General features: G+C 39.0%; 2 protein-coding genes across 2 annotated transcripts; both read left to right on the top strand.

The window, feature by feature from the left end:
• Positions 1–145: 145 nt before the first annotated feature.
• Positions 146–6,417, top strand: LOC137281681 (uncharacterized). Its single transcript, XM_067813081.1, has 4 exons — positions 146–1,102; positions 4,294–4,362; positions 5,955–6,044; positions 6,305–6,417. The coding sequence occupies exons 1-4, from the start codon at positions 146–148 to the stop codon at positions 6,359–6,361; spliced, it is 1,173 nt and encodes a 390-aa protein (XP_067669182.1). The 3' UTR covers positions 6,362–6,417.
• An 11,133-nt stretch (positions 6,418–17,550) lies between these two features.
• LOC137281682 (uncharacterized) lies at positions 17,551–20,208 on the top strand. The gene is made up of 4 exons (XM_067813082.1): positions 17,551–18,516; positions 19,224–19,292; positions 19,911–20,000; positions 20,161–20,208. The coding sequence occupies exons 1-4, from the start codon at positions 17,551–17,553 to the stop codon at positions 20,206–20,208; spliced, it is 1,173 nt and encodes a 390-aa protein (XP_067669183.1).
• Positions 20,209–20,376: the final 168 nt, after the last annotated feature.

The raw sequence follows: 20,376 nt of genomic DNA, 5'->3' as shown, positions 1-20,376 counted from the left end.
TTTAACTTTCTACTTTTACATGCATCTCTTTTGTTTCCTAGCATATGCCTCCACAGTGGTCAGATAACCAATAAGTTGCCTTAATAGCCACCTGACTGCCGATACAAATACACCTCGGTCATTCTTGCACGAGTTCAAGACGAAAATGTCTGTATCAGTGGACAATCCTGGAACAGTTGAGGGCATCGCAAGTGCCGATATGGAATGGTGTTTCAAGCCGCTGATGAAACTTCTTAATTGTACAGGGATGCACATGCCACTGCAAAGAGGGAAGGCTTCCAATGCCTTAAGCATTGCATACAGTGTCTGCTTCTACGTGTGGGTAGGCTTGGCATCCGTTCGTTTCATTTTCTTCACCCGTGACATCGATACTGTGGGCAAATGGATCACTCTGCTGTCTTACTGTGGGTTTCACATGACTAGTGTTTACTATTCCAGTGCTACGTGTTTCAGCTTCAACAAACACCTGCCCAACCTTTTCAAGGAATTTGATTGCTACCGTGAGACTTATGGCTCAGCCATTGACAATGCTAAAATCAGACGAGTGGTTAAAGTACTGATGTGTCTGGTTTTATCAATCGGTATTTTCAACTTGTTCACTGTGTATCTGACAATATTTGATAGTGTAAATGACCAAGCATTATATCTCATACCTTTGGGATATATTCAAGAGGACTACCGTCTTACTTTCAAACTAGCACACTTTATTTACCTGTGGCTTTTGATACTTCAGGTGAATGCCGTCTTAGGGTTCTTCATGATCTGTACCTTTTGTATCTCTAAGGAATATTCCCGGTTGCATGCTGTTATAAAACACACATTTGGCACTAAAGGCGGAGATGTGCCATCAACAAATGCCATTGACAGGATCCGTAGACAGTTTGAAGACATCTGTGGTCTTGTAGAAACGGCTAATGACATTTTCAAACACATGACCGGTTCCTGCTACGTAGCCTCGATTCCCGTTGTCTGCCTGATGCTGTATGGCTTCATACAGAATGACTTAATGAGAGAAGACCACATAATGTTGATAGAATCTATTTTGGTCTCGTTGACGATTGTTGCCGCTCTGACATTGACATCTGTGGTTTTGAACATTAAGGTAAAGCTTTCGGGGTTTTTTTTTTATGTATTTCTTGGATTCCGTTAATATGATTATTTCTGATCTTAGGAACGTTTTTTTTTCTGATGTCTACATGTGTTTTTGTCCTACCTCATCTACTATCTCATCCTCCAAATGAACACTCATGTCTTTATTGTGCCCGACGGGACATTATTATATTTTTAACAGCTTAGGATATACACATGCAGCAAACGATAGACGTAACTATTAATGGCGTTGTCTTTATTGCAGAGGTCAGCATTGAATTCTTGTACATTTGTATTCTGTCTGACGTTTTTCCTTAAAAAAATATTCAGGGGATTGTCTCTAGCCTGCGTCTGTAAGTACACGATCAAATCCATGTTGTAATCTTTGATTGGACCGGTCTATGTAAGATTCCAAAAGGGGGAGAGGGTAGCATGGAATGGAATTCATTCATTGTTATTGTAATTCCAGTGGTGTTGCAGTAATTGAGATTAACACGAAGACATGTAAAATGTCACAAGTTTAATTTAAAAAAAAACGAGTGAGTACATTTTGTTAAGTATGTTATATTATTATTGTTTATATTTATTTCGCGCATGACGTAACTCCCCCTTTAAATAATAATATACTAGTAATCCATCTTGTGTCATTTCTCGTATCTGGGGCGACAGCAAAGAAGCCCACGAGATATAATCGCATTGCGACCCACGATCGAGCTACATTCGAACGGCTCCTTGAAAATATAAGCTTCTCACTACTAATTGGTTTATAATATCGATAAATAATTTGTTTTGACATCGTCGGTTTTAAACTAAATTTGCCTATGTTGAATTCCAGTGAATCCCAGAAATTGATCAAACTATTTATCTTCTGAAAGGATTTAGCAACAACACAGGAACAAATTACAAAACTTGTCCTTAAACGTATCTCTTCTGAAATCACCTGCTAACGTCTCAGTTTAAGTAGAAAAGAAATTCATGGACGACTTGAGTAGAATAAAGACGTGTTCATGGTTGTCAGAACATACCAGTGATATCAAACCCCATTCGTGAGGAATTGGTACATAACAATCTCCGTTCTCTGTCTGTCCTGTTGACAGGTAACGGGGGTAAGGTTTTGTTTCATCATGGCCCCCTTTCTAAACCAACAAATGATTCTTACAAATCCGACAAATCTTTCTGGATTCCTTCCGTTCCATAACATCAGTAAAGGCAGATTATGATGGCACACGATCCGTAAGACGCCCTTAGAAACATGTCGTAGTGGATTCAGATATTTAATGGGGCGAGCGTTCTTAGAATCTGTCAAATCACCTTTCTTTGTGAGGAGTGATTTTGTACCTTAGCATAACCAAGCATCTATAGTATTCCCAGAAATTATTGAGAATCATGTTGCGTCATGTAACTCATTACGTTTATTAACTTCTGGCGTTTTACTTACATAAACATGTTAAAACATCATCCTTTTACAGTCTCAGTCTTGTTTTAGTACTTTGTTAGACCTCCTCGCTCAGCAATGCATGCCTGAATACGCCTAGGCACACTACCCATCAAAGTTTGTAGGTAATCGTGTGACAGGGTATCCCAATCTCGGCCATCATATCTTCAATATTTCTCAGTCCCTTTTGGTTTATTCTGTCCTTCATGACTCCCCACACATTCTCATTTGGGTTTAGGTGTGGGCTGTAGCTGGGCCAGTCTAAAACTTGAACATTTTCGCCCGACAACCACTGTTTTGTGTAGCGGGCAGTGTGTTTTAGGTCATTATCATGCTGGAAAATCCAATCATCTTCATACAATGTTTGTGCTGTCGGAAGAAGGTGACCATTTAGAATGTCAAGGTAACTTTCTTTTGTCAAGTTTCCTGTGAAAACACATAAAACACTCCGCGAGCCGATATGCCACCCTACATGTGAAACTTAGGGCTATGTTTTGGTCGCTGGTAGATAGGTTTGACAGTATCTTTGGTCCAAATCTTCACACAATTAGGGAACAGCCAAACAGAACTTTCACCCGAAAAGAAAACATTATCCCAATCTTGATTTTCATAAGCCCGACACCAGTTTAAACGTTTTTCCTTTTGTGCATCTTTCATCAACGGCGAGGGAATTCCACGTTTTTTCACCCAGTTAAGTCTCTGTAATTCCTGCCTAACTGTTTCACTGCATACCTGAGGACTTCCTCTGCTAATCATTTCATTTCTGATGTTCTCAACACTTTTCAATTTGCCCCTACTCACAATCTGCCCAAGTCTTCGGCGATCCACAACACTGAATTTCCTAGGCCGACCTGCCCCTGCTTTGTGCTCTATCACGGTTCCTGTTTGAATATTCTTCAAAGTTCTGTATACTGTAGGCAGAGGAATACCATGTCTACAAGCTAACACTTTAGCATCAGCCTCACCTCTCTCAAAATCATCTAGAATGAGCTTTCTTTTCTCTCTTGCTGTAAATTCTACCATGTCAACACAGGAAGCCGTCTGCTCAGACAAGGGAGATAACTCTTGACGTAATGAGCTGCCTTCTAAGCCTTCAAGAGTTGTCTCCCTTATTTAGTATGCTTAGTGCATAGTGAAAGCCCTTTTTCCAATCTTAGCATCATTAGAAAAAAACCCAAAGATTTTCTCAATAATTTCTGGGAACACTGTATCAACATCTCCTGCACCTACGAACTGATACAGGACAGTTATGATGTTTTGACAGCAATTTACAGTGCCAGTTTTGATTAACGCCAGGTCCAGGTGTTGTATTCTTTCAAATGACCTCATTCTGGCAGTTAGGTGTAATGAAACACAAACAGGGTGATTACATATTTAGATGTACATTATTATTGCAAACCTCTACCCATGGTTGCCCGAAGTTGCAGTTAACGGGTAAAAACGACCACGACAGCTTCCAATAACTAACGCTGAAAACCATAACTGTTCTCTGATGAAAACTACTGGTTGCATTTTGTTGCCTGCAAAATTGTTTTACATTTTGACAAATATATTTTGCTGGATGGAACTGGTTTCTTGTCCCACTTGCTTCTTTTTTCTGTCCTAATCTTTCATTGTGCCGTCAGGGAATCAAGTATCTGGTCCAGACTTGTATATTTCTTACAAGGACGTCTCACCAACGTAGGTTCTCTCGTGTGATAACCTCTATTTTTTAAACAGTGTTGAATTTCCAAATGTATTGTCTGTTGCTATTCTGTTTCTCAAAACAGGCTCATTCTGGTCTGATGTGTCTCCTCAAGATTGATTTTTCAAGGTGGACAGAAAAAGATTTACAAATTGTAAGTCCTTAAACTTATATATTTGATACTATGAGACGAATATTGTCGGTATACTCAGATAATGTTTCCCAAAACGGTGTAGGATACAGCGCTAGACTAATATTTAGTGTCTGAATACATGACGTAATTAAGACAGAAACAAATAATCCTTTTAAATTGAAAAGAAGCCCTAATGAGATGGGAGATTCTGAAATGTAGACGTATTTTATTTAGGAGTATAGGCTGGTATGTGAGTGAGTTTAGTTTTACGCCGCACTCAGTAATATTCCAGCTATATGACTCAGGGCTGGATGGAAGGAAGATAGTTTGGTTAAGCGACTGTGAGACAGAATAGATGCAGCGCCTGAAAGATCTTTATGGCAAAAGAGATGGAATCAAGATGTTACCACGCCTCTCTGCTAGACGGAGATTGGTGCAGTATGTTAAATATATATCATGTTCGTGATTCACGTCTCTAAGAATACGACAGACAGTGTTCACTGGAGAGCTGGGTACAGTCTGACCATCTTCAACATTTCTATACACTCCAAGTTGAATATTCGTGTGACAATTATGTCGTTTCGAAGCAAACCCCGTAATTGGTATCTATTGCCAGTTTTGAATTGTATTCACTCTAAGAAAGAAGCTTCGACATTCCTGACTATAGTAATCAATAAAGTATTGAACATATATAGAATGTGCTAATAGGCGAGTGTACACATGTAGTTCTGATATTGATTTGCTAATCCAGTCATACTGAGGATATGCCAAGGCTATGCCAGCTGGTAAACAGACCGGATCAAAACCACGTTTCGTGGCCAGCTTTTCCATGCACAGCTAGACAATTTTTCTCGTCCTACATTGATGAGGACACATCCTCTGCCGTACAAAGTCATTAAACATCACCCGGAAATATTCACCAGATTATAAGAGCAGTTGTCTGGATAGTATGCAATTGATCATGCCGTTATTTCTGCTGTGCTGGACATTTTACATAATTGGGGAATTCAAGCACTCCGGTGCTGTGCTAATCAAAGGAAAGTAGCTATGATGTGAGTGAGTGAGTATTGTTGTACGCCACCTCCAGCAATATTCCAGCAATATTCCAGCAATATTGCCAATATTCCAGTATCACGGCGGGGGACACCAGAAATGCGCGTCACACACTGTACTTATGAACGCAGGTCTTTAGAGTGACGAGCGAATGATTTATACATCAGGCTACTCCACCACGTCAAAGAAGCTGTGAAGATTATCTGGATGGCTGATTGGAAATATGGGATGCCACTACACGTTATCAAATTGTAGGCATCTCCTGCTCCAATGACAGCACCTTTCAATGCCACAATTTACGTAAAACGTTAGTGTTTATTGTCTGACCCCTGAAACTCAACACATTCCTATTCATTATTTCTCTTTCAAATTAACATTTTCGTTACAAGAATAACATATATAAATATACCGTACATGCATATACCGGCATTCAAGCACTCAGACTGACATTACATTTCTTTGTCACGTACAGGCCACAATTCACATATAACGTTAATGTTGGTTGCCAGGCGCCTGCAATTAGACACTAGATACATGTCCGTTCGTTATTTTTCTTCCAGGTGAACCTTTTTGTTACAAGAATAACATCCACAAAAATAGGGTATACCGTGTACAGTCTCTTCACTGTGGACAGCTCCACCATCCTGATGGTAAGTGCAGATGTTGTTGATTTAATCCTTAGTTGAGGGATTCCATTGCGTCTATTCCAATGACACAAATGTCTCATCAAACAATGTGTAGAAGAAATGAAGAGATATGCTGACTTTGATACCGATTAGAGTTTCTAACAGTTTAATTTGTGGTTTTACTTCCATCCGACAACACCAGTGCAAAGTATTTATCATGTACTGTACACGATCATCTCAACTCCAAGGTTCAACTCTATATCCTGTTTCTGGTTTGTCTTCAGCTCTCTGGAACACTGCTGACCTACGTCATTGTGGTTCTTCAGTTCAAGCCTGGTTGACCTTTCGTTACAGAGCATCATCATACAGTGTAGAAATAGAAGCTACCTACAATGATATCCGCTGGTTGTTACGTAGAAAGAATCATCACAGGAAGCAAAAAAAAAAAAAAAGAATGTTTGCTCTCACTCTACAGTTGTGGACAGACAATGTAAAATAAATTTCCATCATGTCTTAAAACACGATATTTCGTTCTTGGTAGTCATGACAACCTTCAGATAAACAGATCGAATGCTTACGTTATGTTGACAATGTGAGAAGCCTTTCAACTTTAGGCTTCGAGGAATCGAAAATAGGCCACATCATCAAGCCAGTCACCCAATCCACTTGTTGCTGAAAGTAGTTGAAGAACATTTCTATCATGGCTTTAGCAAGAGGCCAACGAAACAAATTCTGGTTTAGCGATGCTCATGATGTCAGTCACTTGATGGTCGGGTAAAACAAAACCACATTGATGCAATCAAATATCAATTAGTTAAAGCCTTTGTGTAATGTAAAGTCACAATTGTACAAATACCACTGCAACTAATTAACGAATTTGACATCGAACACGCTTCCTCTATGTTTATATCAAATGGCCTTGGCTTATGCTGACGGGCACTGGTTTTCTGTGTGCTGTAGCAAAATTATAAAGGCCATATAAAGGCCATAATGGCCTGAAGCCATTGTTTAACATCCATCATAACATCATCTTGATCAATCAAGTACAGTACTGAAGAGGCCATAGGCCTTTAGTACATTTTATATCAGTATCAGAGGGTGCAATATACATACACATATAGTAAGTAATGTCACATCTGTGGTACAGAGGATCTCATATTCATTGCATGGTATATAAACAATGCAAGGTATCTTGTGACTGTTTGATTTTGTGATGTCTTGAGGGTACAGAATTGATCTACTCGGGGTTTCAAGTAGAAATATTTCTTTATGTATAAATAATTCTTTTCTGATATTTGCATACAATGGACAAACAAGCAAAAAATGATATTCATCTTCTACCTCTTGATAAGTACAATATTTACACAATCGTTTTTCCCGTGGTATCCCTAAATTCCCACCCTTTTCTATTTGAAGAACATGGGAACTACATCTGAAACGAGATCATATCCAAACGGAATCACAGAATTCTGCAGTACTAAAATAAATTTATGGCCATAGAAAAGCAATACTACCAAGATGTTGAAAATTACGAAAGTGGTTTGTAGTAAAAGACTCTCCACCGTTAGTCCAAAACCACGTCTTTCTCTGTTCTTGAATCGGTGTTTTGGTGGTTGGTTGGTATGCAGAAAGTGTATTGTCACATATTCTATCCAATCTATTAATGACGTTGGTCAATTACTTTGAGTCGTGCCAATTAACCAATGTAGGTACTATAACTAAAATGACTTTTCATTCCCCAAACCATTGACACATGGCATTACATCTGTGCACTGTAGTCGTTTTTCCTAAAAGGTATTCCTGAGAGGGTACGTAAGTCCAAATACATTTAAAGTAAATTTAAAGTTAACCCTTTTTAATCGTAGAAAATGTGTGCCTTTAATGTATGTGACTCTAAATTTTAACTCAGTCACTCACTCATTCATTCTTAAAAGTATGCTTGCCACATTTCTTAATAACTTGTTATTTAGCTGGTGAATGTCAGGTCTTAAACTGTAATAACTCACCCGGTTAGCCTTCCTATGATAGGCCTATGGCGCATGGGGCCTTCGAGAAAGTAACTCTCACATTGGAAACTTCTCCAGTGATCATGAATAGTAACTCTAAACTCGGAGTTCCACTCACTTGCAGCAAGCTACATTTAATGAACTCGGCAAAGATTTGTTTCCTCTTAATATAATTAAAACTGAAAACATCATTGTCGAATGAATGTTTACATTCCTGAAACAATTCTTATTGTTCACACTTTTACGTCGTTTAAATGCATGCGTTTTTCAAGGCATGCTGCTCGTTTCTAAAGTAAAATCTCATTCAGATATGGGTGAGTGAGTGAGTATGGCCTTACACCGCTTTTAGCAGTATTTCAGCAATGTCAGGGCTGCAGACACCAGAAATGGGCTTCACTCATTGCAGCCATATGGGAAATAATCGAACCAAATTCTTGAGAATGACGAGCGGAAGTTTTAACTGTTAGGCTACCTCACTGGCCCCTGCAGATATAGTCTACAAGTATGCTGGATTTTGTTGCTTAAAGCTGCACTCAGAAATATTCCGGGTAATACTACTGTGGAATGTCTGGATCTGCTTCCACTGAATGGACCTGTTCGCGAAACAATTCCAGTTGTTTGCGTTGTTATCCTTTTAATGCATGCGTTTTTCAAGGCGTGTCGTCCATTTCCGAAGACTCATTCAGACGTGACTGAGTGAGTGAGTATGATCTTACGTCACTTTTAGCAATATTCCAGCAATACCACGGCGGGGACACAACAAATAGGCTTCACTCATTGTACCCACGTGGGGAACAATCTAACCCGGGTCTACAACATAACGACCGGACACTTTAACTGGAAGGCTTTATTCAGATGTGATAAACAAGCATGTTTAACTTGCTGCATAAACTGCACTGGGAAATATTCCAAGTCACAGGACTAGTAAGAATACGGTACTTCCGAGTGACACATATTATGAACAAAGGGTATTTGATGAGAATGCGTTGTTGTGAACCCTTTCCAACTTGGAGTGTACATGGGAAAGGTTGAAAAGGGAAATCAACTCGGTATATGAGTGAGTGGGTGAGTGAGTTTAGTTTTACGTCGCACTTAGCAATATTCCAGCTATATGGCGACGGTCTGTAAATAATCGAGTCTGGACCAGACAATCCAGTGATCAACAACATGAGCATCGATCTGCGCAATGGGGAACCGATGACATGTGTCAACCAAGTCAGCTAGTCTGACCACCCGATCCCGTTAGTCGCCTCTTACGACAAGCATAGTCACCTTTTATGGCAAGCATGGGTTGCTGAAGGCCTATTCTACCCCCGGGACCTTCACAGGTACTCGGTATATTGTTATGGTAGTGTGTTTTTGTTAATTGTGACAAGTTAATTATCTTATAGCCGTTATGGGCCCGGAAAGTTTGAAGCACTGCGTGTGGATTTGAACTTTCATCTTGAACAAAGGCTATGAAATTCATCGTTCTTGTGACCATATATACACACATCTTACATCTCACAGTGTCTTAGTTGAGTCTAAACTTTTAATGGGTATTATACTTTACCCGTTAAGAGTAAGTTAGAGTTACTTCCCTTTGTTTCGCTTCCGGTGGAAGACAGTAGGGTCCTGTCATTTCTAAATGGTTGTAGTGTGATCTAAACAGTTGTGCCCTGGCGTGGATTTCACTACAAAAGTAAAGAACGGTATGACTGGTATATAAATGGTGGTTCTTGAGATGTAAGTGAAAGGACGAATAGCGTGTTGGATTTAAGCTCATCTGTCTCCTAGCATCGACGGTTCACCTCACAAGAGACCTACTACTCATCTACGTTGATCATTCAACAATCTTCAATCAGCACATCTGTTTACCGGAAATTTACATTTTAATGTTTTAAATTTGTGAAGGATTATTTAAGATTTGTGACTCAATAGGATTGTATTGGAAATATCTACAGTCATTCATTGAAACCTTGTTTATATATTATTTTACAGCATAAATTTGTCTGTGTTCTATATTTAAAACAATATCAGTTTTATCATGTCAGACATGGGGTTCGACTATCACATTTTCCTCATGTTTAGAAATAAATTGAAATGTATGTGAGCAGACTTGTATTCTAAAAACTGTTCAGGTTGCTCTGAATAATTGTAATTGTTTTTTAGTTCACAAGATGATACCCAATCTTGTGCTGTAGTGTTTTGTAACTCTAGGAACCTATAATATGTGTCTGTTGATGGTGTGAAAATAATAGGTCCGCCTATGTATTATCCTCTAAACCGTCACTATATGTAGTTGAATAGGAAGGTTCTTAGTAAGTGGAAGACACTGCTTTTGTCAACGTGATTCTTGCAGCATGTGTTTTTTAAAAAACGTTCAGTCACACATTCAGTTCTGTACCATTTAGATCTGAACGTTGTTTAACCATCAAGGCTTTGGACAGTTCATAGTCCAGGTCAAGGATGCTTTCTAAATTGAACTTTCTCCTTAGGATATTACAAACAAATTATTCATTCTGTGTTTGTTAATCTAACGATCAATATCTTTTCAAAAGCAAGATGTGACTACAAGATGTACAGAAAGTGCATTGGGGCCCCTAATTCAGTTTAGCTCTTTGAAATCATGGCAGATTGTATCCCAAAACTGTAATAGTGACACCAATGTTTGAAGCTGTTGGAATATTGCTCAGGGTGAAAGATCTGACGGAAAGTTGACTATTAGAAAGTTGAAATCATATCTGTTATCATACATCTAGGCCACTCTCAATTTCTATGCATTGAGAATATATATTGGTTCTTTGTTTACATGGCTCTCGATCGGTGACCAAAGCAATAAATGTGATTTGGTGGCATTCGAACAGCTTCATCAATATAGGCAGCGAGAACAGATATAAAAAGCAAACACCAGCCTTTCACAACCCTTCACAATAGTCGATATCTGGTTTATGTTATGATTAAATCATGACCGTTGAAGATAATGGACATATTAATGTTCCTGCTCTCCTTGCAAAGACGAACATCTACACCTACCTGCACTGGTTTTCAGTATTGTATTAGCCACACTGAAGATATGCCGCTTTCACGGGTGCATCCATTTGACAATGCCGATGACGAGAAAAGCAGCAATCTCATTAATATACAGGATATGCTGAAGCCGTTTATGATAATCCTAAACATCACGGGGATGCACATGCCAATTGAAAAAAGAGCACTTTCCAAGGCAATGAGTATCACTTTCACAGTTTTAATCCACGCCATCTCATGGTCCACAGTGGGTCGACTCTTCATTCGCTACGAGAATGAATCTTATCAAGTTGAATCATGGATGGCAGTTCTGTCATACGCAGGGTTTCAGGTTAGTGGTATGTATAATGGCAGCGCCACATGTGTCACTATAAACAAGCACCTGCCAAAGTTCTTCACACTGTATAACTCATACAGAGAAACGTACGGGTCTGCCATTGACAACGCAACACTCCGGCGTTACTCCAAGATGTTGCCTGTCCTTGCTGCCTTAGTTATTGTCACTGTTCCGAGTTTTGCATACTTTATCTCACTTCACGATGTTGATCCTGATGTCATATATTTGAAACCTATGAAGCTGCTTCCAGTGGAGTATTATCCCGCGATAAAGACCGTATTCTTTATTGTGTTCTGTGCAGATGTTATACAACGGACACTATTTCTCATATTTTTCCACTTCCTTACCTATTGCCTATTCAAGGAGTTCAGACAGTTGAATGTTGGGTTAACTGGCACGCTTGGCAACAAGAAAAGAGGTGTGCCGACATCTTATGTTGAAAAGCTTCGTCAACAGTTTGAAGACACGTGTTCGCTTGTCAGTACCATAAACAACATGTATATACACATGATTGGCTCATGCTATGTGGCGTCAGTTCCCATTATCTGCCTCATGTTGTATGGTGTCATACACGACGTATTCCTGAAGAGAGAGTATTCCATGCTGATGGCATGTGTAGTAACCAACACTGTGATAGTTGGAGCAATTATTTTCGCGTCAGTGGCCCTGAACCTCAAGGTACGTACAAATGTGGTGGCTTGTGAAGTGATTTGGGTTTAACATCCATAACAGCGACTCAAGTTGTCTACAATATTCGCGCATCAGTGTTTTGTGAAACAAAACACATATGATAATCAAATGAAATTTACGGCATGGTCAGTAGCATATAGTGAAATGAATGTAATAGTACCTGGGCATATATTAAATCAAAATGTTAATCTTAAATTGCATGTATTGCAGAAGTGTATACCTTCTTATAAACCATCAGCATTTCAGTTGTATACCCTATGATATGTACATGTATGCTTGAGAAATACAAACACGTGGCTTTGAAATCCAGCGGGAAAGATTATTTAGGTTTTACAATCTTCTGTCGGCTAAGCACCTGGGGTACCCCAGCGGTTAGAGCATTGGGTCGTCACGCAGAAGACGTACGGACAATTGCCCGCCTGCATTCATTTCCCTATGAAGCCCAATTTTGTAATGCTAAAGGCTGCGTAAAACCACACTCTCTCTAAATAAATAAATAAATAAATAAATAAATAAATAAATAAATAAATAAATAAATAAATAAATAAATAAATAAATAAATAAATAAATAAATAAATATTCACTTACCACCAATACATGATTGTGTTTTTGCAGGCACATTCCTCACTGGCATATCTCTTGAAAGCAGACTTGTCCAGATTGTCAGATGCAAGCCTTAGCATTGTAAGTTATAACTCGACATGTAGGAATGTTATCCTGTTTAACTTGGTGCCACTCAAAGAAAATTTATGCCTCTTCCCTCCAGCTATCTTTAAACCCATTTGACCATTTGACTATCTCTGCGTTGTCTTGAAGTACCAGTGTAGAATTACATCGTCTCATGGTTCGCAGGAATATATACTAAAATGACACAATTTGTGCTTAATCATTAATATCATTCTGCTACATTTTGTCCAGTTACATATTTGATAATGTCAGTTATGCTTAAATTAACTTAATTAAAACCTGTTTCAGATCAGCATTTTTATAACACGTCTCACAACCACCAAGATTGGGTATACCATCTACAATCTGTTCACAATCGACAGCTCGGCCATCCTAATGGTAAGCATTTGTTTTCTGTGGTTGAGGGTTGATGGTTACTTAAAATGCTTATTATGCGATTGAGTACAACGAGCTTTTTATGAACATGTAGAAACAACAACAGTATGACAAAGGAAGCCAGTAGTCAATTGGTGGATGGACAGGAGTGGACGCCAGGAAGGTTGTTTACCCAGGCATGATTGGTAAGACAAACAATTGGAAGCCAGATGGGCTGGGGTATAATGGATAAATGCTGTTTCCGAACATATCAGCAAGAACCAGGACACCATCATATGGGAAACCACCAAGGCCCTATCTACCAACAACAGCAACTGGCTGCAAAGGAAATTGCAAGAGGCCATAGACATCAGAAGAAGCTGACCAGCTATCAACCGTGACCAAGGAACACATCTCCCTTGCGCTTGGGACTTATTAATATTAGAATAATTCATTATCATTGCTGCCCACTTCATCCTTGTACATACTACCCACTCCCACTTGTCTCTTACTACTTGTTACATGCCGCCACTGTTACCACATCACGCACGCCTGGATTAACGCTCCCTGGCTTCCCTTGTCCATTATACCCCACCCTATCTGGCTTCCTATTGTTTGTCTTACCAATCATGCTTGAGTAAATAACCTTCCTGGCTTCCACTCCTGTCCATCCACCAATTGATTACTGGCTTCCTTTGCCATACTGTTGTTGTTTCTACATGTACTTAAATAGCCTTGTTGTACTCCATGGGTTCATTCACCTGATGAAGAAGTAAGAATACACTTCGAAACATCGTGAGTCTTCACAATAAAGACGTTGTCATCCATGAAAAAACTCGTGTCTTAATCTGGATCATGTCTTTCAGTTAAACATTCAATGACAAATTTGCTCTGTCGACATTGGGGCATTGTTTGTTGTTTACTGTATTTGCACCTGTAGGATTTCGCTGTTACCCTATATGATGTCTCCTTGTTACTATCTGTTATTGGTAAAACCTTTTGCTTCAGCTGTCTGGGGCTTTGCTGACCTATACGCTAGTGGTTTTACAGTTCAAATGAAGGGCCTTTCGTCATGGACGTCAACTGTTCTCTTCACACGTCTAACATCAGAAATAAACGCATTGAAAATGGAGGACGCGTGTGTTGTTTTATGTTTAATAATGGTATAATGTATTTCAATTCACCTTAACTCATGGGTTCCCCTTAACGCAGAACATCTGTGTATATGACACAGTGTAAAGTGAAAATACCCATAAAAACAAATACGGCGTCGCGTCTGATGCAATAAAATCACAAATCAAAACCACACAATTCAGTGCTATGGCAGGTACTAAATGTAACTAAACTGCTTTTGTATTTCGAACTGATTCGAAAGAACAATGTTCTTCGCACGAACCGAACATCTGTTTCTAAAGATAAATGTACGTGGCTTAGGTGGGTCATTCATTTACATAAAGCTCTGACTCATTTGCATAGAACCTAAATAAATTTGGTTCGGGTTTCTCCGTATTGAAATACAATGAACGTTCAATGATTTCTCCCTATTAACGTACAAAAATGAAAATGGATGTGCGACTTGTCATGCGATATATATGACCACGTGACTTACCTTAGTGACCTTAGTGTGTCAACACTTGTGAGTCTCGTGGAGGCATTTACATTTCGCAAATCAAAAGCATGTATCTATAAACAAGACCGCGAAACATGCTGACAATCACTTCTGTTTGGTAAACCAAAGCAGTTCTATCATTATCTCTGTCTTCGTGACAAATACCCCAGCTGTTTCTTGAGCAATACCCACTTTTTCGGTTTTGCATGATGATATTAATGTACTCTATAGTCCTTAGGTTTACCTCCGCCAATCAGGTGCTGCATATTAAGCAGTTCAGCTTGACGACTGGTCGAAAACATCACGATCTCTTGTCAAACTAAGAATAGCCTGTCACACCAAAGTTATACCTCAGAACGGGGTGACAGCGCGAACAATATAGTCTGAAGTCCTGTCACATAACTGTAGTTATAATTACATTGATAGAGCACAACCTGCAATCATAATTACACAATGCTAGAATATATTGCTCTTGATAAAATAACAGTTTCTGATTCTATATTTTTCTGACCACCGTATCAGAATTCATCTCGAAAACCACCGGTAAGATCACGGGTTGATAGCCATTTCCAGCTCTGAACACGAGTAAAATATACACGGTAATCTCAGCCCCTGCATATTATACAACGAAAAGCAAAATCAACTGAAATGGTAAGCAGTCTTGTCTAATGATGTTTCATAGCAAATTTACTGTCTTCGCTGACAAAGTCGTCTTCTATCATTCGTTCACGCAAACCGATATGTTATGTCGTTTTTTCCTCCTCTGAAAAGTTCATGAATAATCGAGTCTGGATGATGAAAGAAGTAGAACTCGTAGGTAATGACCAGATAAGCTCAGATCCAAGAGAGTCCCCTATGCTGATGTTGCTGCAGCATGAAAAGCTAAGACAGACAGTAAAGAGAGCAATACAGTAAATACATATCTTTGATCAATGTGTGATTCCCCTTCCCCTTGCTTCATATCAGATCACCCGCTTTGGGAACAGTTAAGCGTGATGTTCCCCTTAGTCCCAGATTCCTGAATGATACAATGCATTTTGAATGAAGGAAACACGAAAATAGGTTGTATTTAACAGGACTGTAATTTGTTGACGTTGAGTGTCACAGACACCCGTAGTTGGCTCTAACCGTACGTGTACATCAAACCAAGCTTATGACTTTACCGTTCAGGTTCTCTATCACTGACATTGTTGACTGACTGAACAGTGAATCGCTGAATAAATAAGAAAGTGACATCTTAGCTTTTGTGTAGTCTTTATTTACAAAGTAGTTAACTTGTTTGCTTTGCTTGATTTGACAACTATCATTTAACACACCGTTAAAGGGAGATAGTTCCGTATGATTCAGAGATGCATATACCTGAAAAAAAATGAAATTATTAGTTGAAAATCCTCTTCATCGATCATCTTTGTAAATTGTTTGACACACAAATTTATTTTTATTTTGACTTCCCAAGAAAATTTGGAGAGTCCACCTGACCCCTAAAAGAACTTGTCTAGGGGAAACCCTGTCACTTCCGGAGTATATAAGCACGTGCTGAATGTAAGACAACTTTCAAATGGAATCATCAATGTCAATGGGTTGAGTTATATACAGGTACTGAAGATGTTCAGTTGTTGGTGATGTATAGCCCGTATTTTATATTGTTTTGTCCAAATATTGACTCACTCACTCATTTGAAAAAAACGTCCCTTCTGTCTTGGGAACATGTCCTGTGCAAGACATATTCCAACATAAATTCTTATGTACCCGATTACCTTAAAAAAGGAGATGCTCACTTCATATAAATATTGACTGACCCTTCCAAACAAAAGGATGGCTTGAGAACAAAAGGACGTAGAAATACATGACAAATGACCATTCCAATTATCCTGATGTCAGTACCCAACTCACGCGATGGTATGATTCCTATTGCTTAAATTAGCTGCATGTAAGACGTTCTAAGGAAGATATACCAAAAAGTATTGTTTTATGACAACTGATTTTTATGTCTAAAGAAATTCACAAAATATAATTGAAATATTATATGGCGAATTATACAAGGAAAACCTTTATTTAAATAACTGATAACATTACAACACCAAAGAACGATAATCAGCATTTAGACCCAATACATAAGTTCTCATACGTCCGTCTTCAAAATCCCAAATTTACTCAACTAATAGTAAATCATGTGTTTTGAACAAATGGAGCTAACATAGCCTTTCACTTGATGGAAACGATCTGTTTAATCAAACAAAGACACATGCAGTATTAACGGTCAAATCAACAGACACTGAAGGCAATACCCACAACATGACATCACACAGTATGCTTGGGAATCACGTTGAAGATAGACCAGGGCCTAGAATCTCCAGCTCTCTTAGCACTAAGATAGGCGTACGTTAATGTTAATGTGTGGTACCTACGATTGTCTTAGACCTAAGAGAGTTTTGAAAATCTTGGGTCGGATTCTTCATCACTGTCATCAATGAGTGAAATAAAATACGAAAAGCTTTCCCCTGGATTGGTTAATCGATGACCTGACAAAATCCAGCTTTTTAAAAAGCTGCATACATCCATTTTTCTGAAACCATATTTACTGAACAAATGACGTTGACATAGCTTTCGACATCATGGGGAATGAGATGATTGTCCTTTGTTTGGAGGTAAATTTGGATATTACGATGCTTTGACTGCAATGTCCAACATCACGCTATTTGACGAGCACTTATACTCAGCTCTCTAGGTCCTTTGGATTACGTGATCACTGATTTACATGAAATCCACAATCTTTCACACAACACAACGAGAGTGCAGGACTGCAGCTGAACACACCACCATCTCAATCTTGCAAAGATGTTTGCTTCAAATGTTTCCTCAAATGACACTGACGAAGAAAAATGTGGAAATGCTGTGAACATGTACAACGTGTTCAAGCCGTTTATAATAATACTAAACACAGTTGGCTTGCATATGCCGATGGAAAGAGGAACAGTGGCCAATGCAATAAGCATCGTGTACTGTGTCATCAGCCAACTGTTGATATGGATCACACTGTGTCGGTACTTCATTCCATACACAGATGAGATCCAAACCGTTGGATCACTGGCAGCAACACTGTCATACGCAGGATTTCAAGTTAGTGGTACTTATGTTTGCATTGCCACATGTGTCACTATAAACAAGCACCTGCCAAAGTTCTTCAAAAAGTATAACTCATACAGAGAAAAGTACTCCTCTGCCGTGGATAACGTAACTCTCAGACGCACCATGAAACTGTTTCTGATCCTTGCTGCCTCTCTGAACATAATACTGGCGCCTTTTCTATACTTCATGTCACTTCACCGTGTCCACATTGGTGTCATATATCTAAGACCGATAAAACTGCTCCCGCCAGAGTACTTCCCTGCAGCAAAAGCTGTATTCTTCATTGTGTTCCAGGTCGTTGTGTCACAAGCAGCACTCACTCTAGCATTTTTCACTTTCCTTACCTACTGCTTATTCAAGGAGTTCAAACAATTGAACGTTGAGTTAAGCACTTTGTTTCAGAAGAACGAGGGAACTGCATCGACTATGTGTATTGAGAGAATTCGTCGACAGTTTGAAGACACATGCTCTCTTGTTGATACGATTAACAAAGTTTTCATGCACATGATTGGATCTGCTTATTTTGCATTGGTTCCCATCATTTGTCTCATACTGTATGTTTTCATACACGCTGAATCGATGACGAAGGAATATAGCATGTTGATAACATGTATACTATTCAGTACCGCTGTTGTCGCAGCATCGCTTTACACTTCAGTGGTCTTGAATATCAAGGTAAGTCGAACTCAATCTGCCATCGTGGGGCATTATATGAGCAAGTGGCTTGCAAGTGACACATCAGTTATGTAAATTAAGCAACTTGTGATCACTTCGTGAGAATGGCAAACAGTTGTATATTGCTTGAAAGTGAAAATTGCAATTGGGAAATTCCTTGATAGAATTAATGATACAAACTTCACACTTTATCTCAATATTTTAGGATCACGAGATCATCTTTTACGTTCGTTTAAACCCACTGTAGGCATTGTGGATCAACAAAAACTATATAGGCATTTGCGCACACTGGTGAACCTGTCTCGGAGGTCGTGTTGTTTGTATGTAACTTTAAGCAATACTAACTCACACTCTAAGCAAAAATACTCTCAGTCCCCATGGTCCCTAGTATGGGGATCTACCTTCAGTTGTTGGCGGCCTTGCAGCCCACATTTATAATGTCTTGTCCGAAATCCACATTTAGAGAGAGATGCTAGTTTTTCTTCTCGTTTTACTGCTAGTTTTAAAATATTGTGATATTCTGGTTGGTTTCACTCTAGTTCATTGGCAGGTTTTTATAATTTACATGTATTTGTGGTTAATTTACAGCTTGTTTTGTGATCATGTGGCTGGAATATTGCCGATGTGAATGTGAACTCACTATCTCACTCACTCATTCACTCACTCATACTCCAAATTGCTATCTGTATTGCTGTTTCGTGTTACAGGCTCATTCCTCTCTGATGTACCTTTTGGTGGCTGATTTCCCTGAACTTTCAGATAAAGATCTACACATTGTAAGTTTTTAATGTGCTGCCCGCATGAATGTATGTACATCAAGTCTGCAATCTTCACTGAGTACGAGTTTAAGAAATGTATGTCAAGGATTTAAACACTTGTATTATTTCTAAATCTGTGTGCTTTCTGTTCTGTGTTCCTATGGATCAACGTGGTGTTAATATTGCATCATAATGCTGCATCCCATCACACGTTTAGCAAGAATCCTGGTCGTGGAGAAGCCTTCTTTGGTGAAGTGTCATGCCAAACACCTGGCTTCGGCTTGCCACAAGGTGTGAAGCCCATTCCTCATGTCCCCGACCGACCTAGATATTCCGGGGGCATGAAACGAAGCTTACATACTCATTATCAATAGCATACAAATAAGTATATGTGATTTGTAGACTAAAAACAGACTAGGATCAGATCCATGAACGATCTGAAATAAAGATCTCTTTACAGCTTGTTGCGGCCAACGCCCATGCATTTGTGAAAGCCAGGAAAAAAACTACTACTGTCCTGAGTCGATACCACTTTCATACCGCCAAAGCTGTGTTGATGTTTCGCTATTGAATATTGTTTCTGTGAGAAATAGATATTGACAATATTATTGCTTTACATTTGGGATTTTGCTTCAGATCCACATATTTATCACAAGACTCACCACCACCAAGATAGGGTACACTATATACAGTCTCTTCACAATTGATTCCTCAACAATCCTGATGGTAAGTGTGCTTTTCTTTGTACAGGGTAGATAGTTACACTAACCGTTGAAACGTTAACAAGCATAATAATTATATATTCAGACATGCCATTTTTTCTCAATTTGGCAGCAAAATCCTCGTATGGGGTTTAGTTCATTACATGTTTCACATTTTTCTGCAGCTCCTCGGGACTTTGGTGACGTACGTCGAGGTGATACTGCAGTTTTAAATGAAAGACCTGTCAACCACCTTCATCGTCATGTGTGACGGATTTTCACAGAGATTAGTAATATATATGATATCATTGGATAGATGTTAATTATATGATGCCATTATATGGCTGAGTTCTGTCTAGAAGAAACAATTGCACCTCGCGCTAAGGAAGAGGTGTACGTTT

This window comes from Haliotis asinina, chromosome 4 (genome assembly GCF_037392515.1).
Source record: "Haliotis asinina isolate JCU_RB_2024 chromosome 4, JCU_Hal_asi_v2, whole genome shotgun sequence".
In the NCBI taxonomy this organism is placed as follows: domain Eukaryota; kingdom Metazoa; phylum Mollusca; class Gastropoda; order Lepetellida; family Haliotidae; genus Haliotis; species Haliotis asinina.
The sequence above is the reverse complement of the archived record's forward strand: the minus strand, read 5'-3'. Positions and strand labels throughout refer to the sequence as shown.

Bases quoted from the DNA above. Each gene is read 5' to 3' on its own strand.
- LOC137281682 (XM_067813082.1), top strand. From the start codon at position 17,551: ATGTTTGCTTCAAATGTTTCCTCAAATGACACTGACGAAGAAAAATGT. The intron at 18,517-19,223 runs GTAAGTCGAACT...TTCGTGTTACAG, and splicing joins CAGTGGTCTTGAATATCAAG to GCTCATTCCTCTCTGATGTA. The intron at 19,293-19,910 runs GTAAGTTTTTAA...ATTTTGCTTCAG, and splicing joins CAGATAAAGATCTACACATT to ATCCACATATTTATCACAAG.
- LOC137281681 (XM_067813081.1), top strand. From the start codon at position 146: ATGTCTGTATCAGTGGACAATCCTGGAACAGTTGAGGGCATCGCAAGT. The intron at 1,103-4,293 runs GTAAAGCTTTCG...TTCTCAAAACAG, and splicing joins CTGTGGTTTTGAACATTAAG to GCTCATTCTGGTCTGATGTG. The intron at 4,363-5,954 runs GTAAGTCCTTAA...TTTTTCTTCCAG, and splicing joins CAGAAAAAGATTTACAAATT to GTGAACCTTTTTGTTACAAG.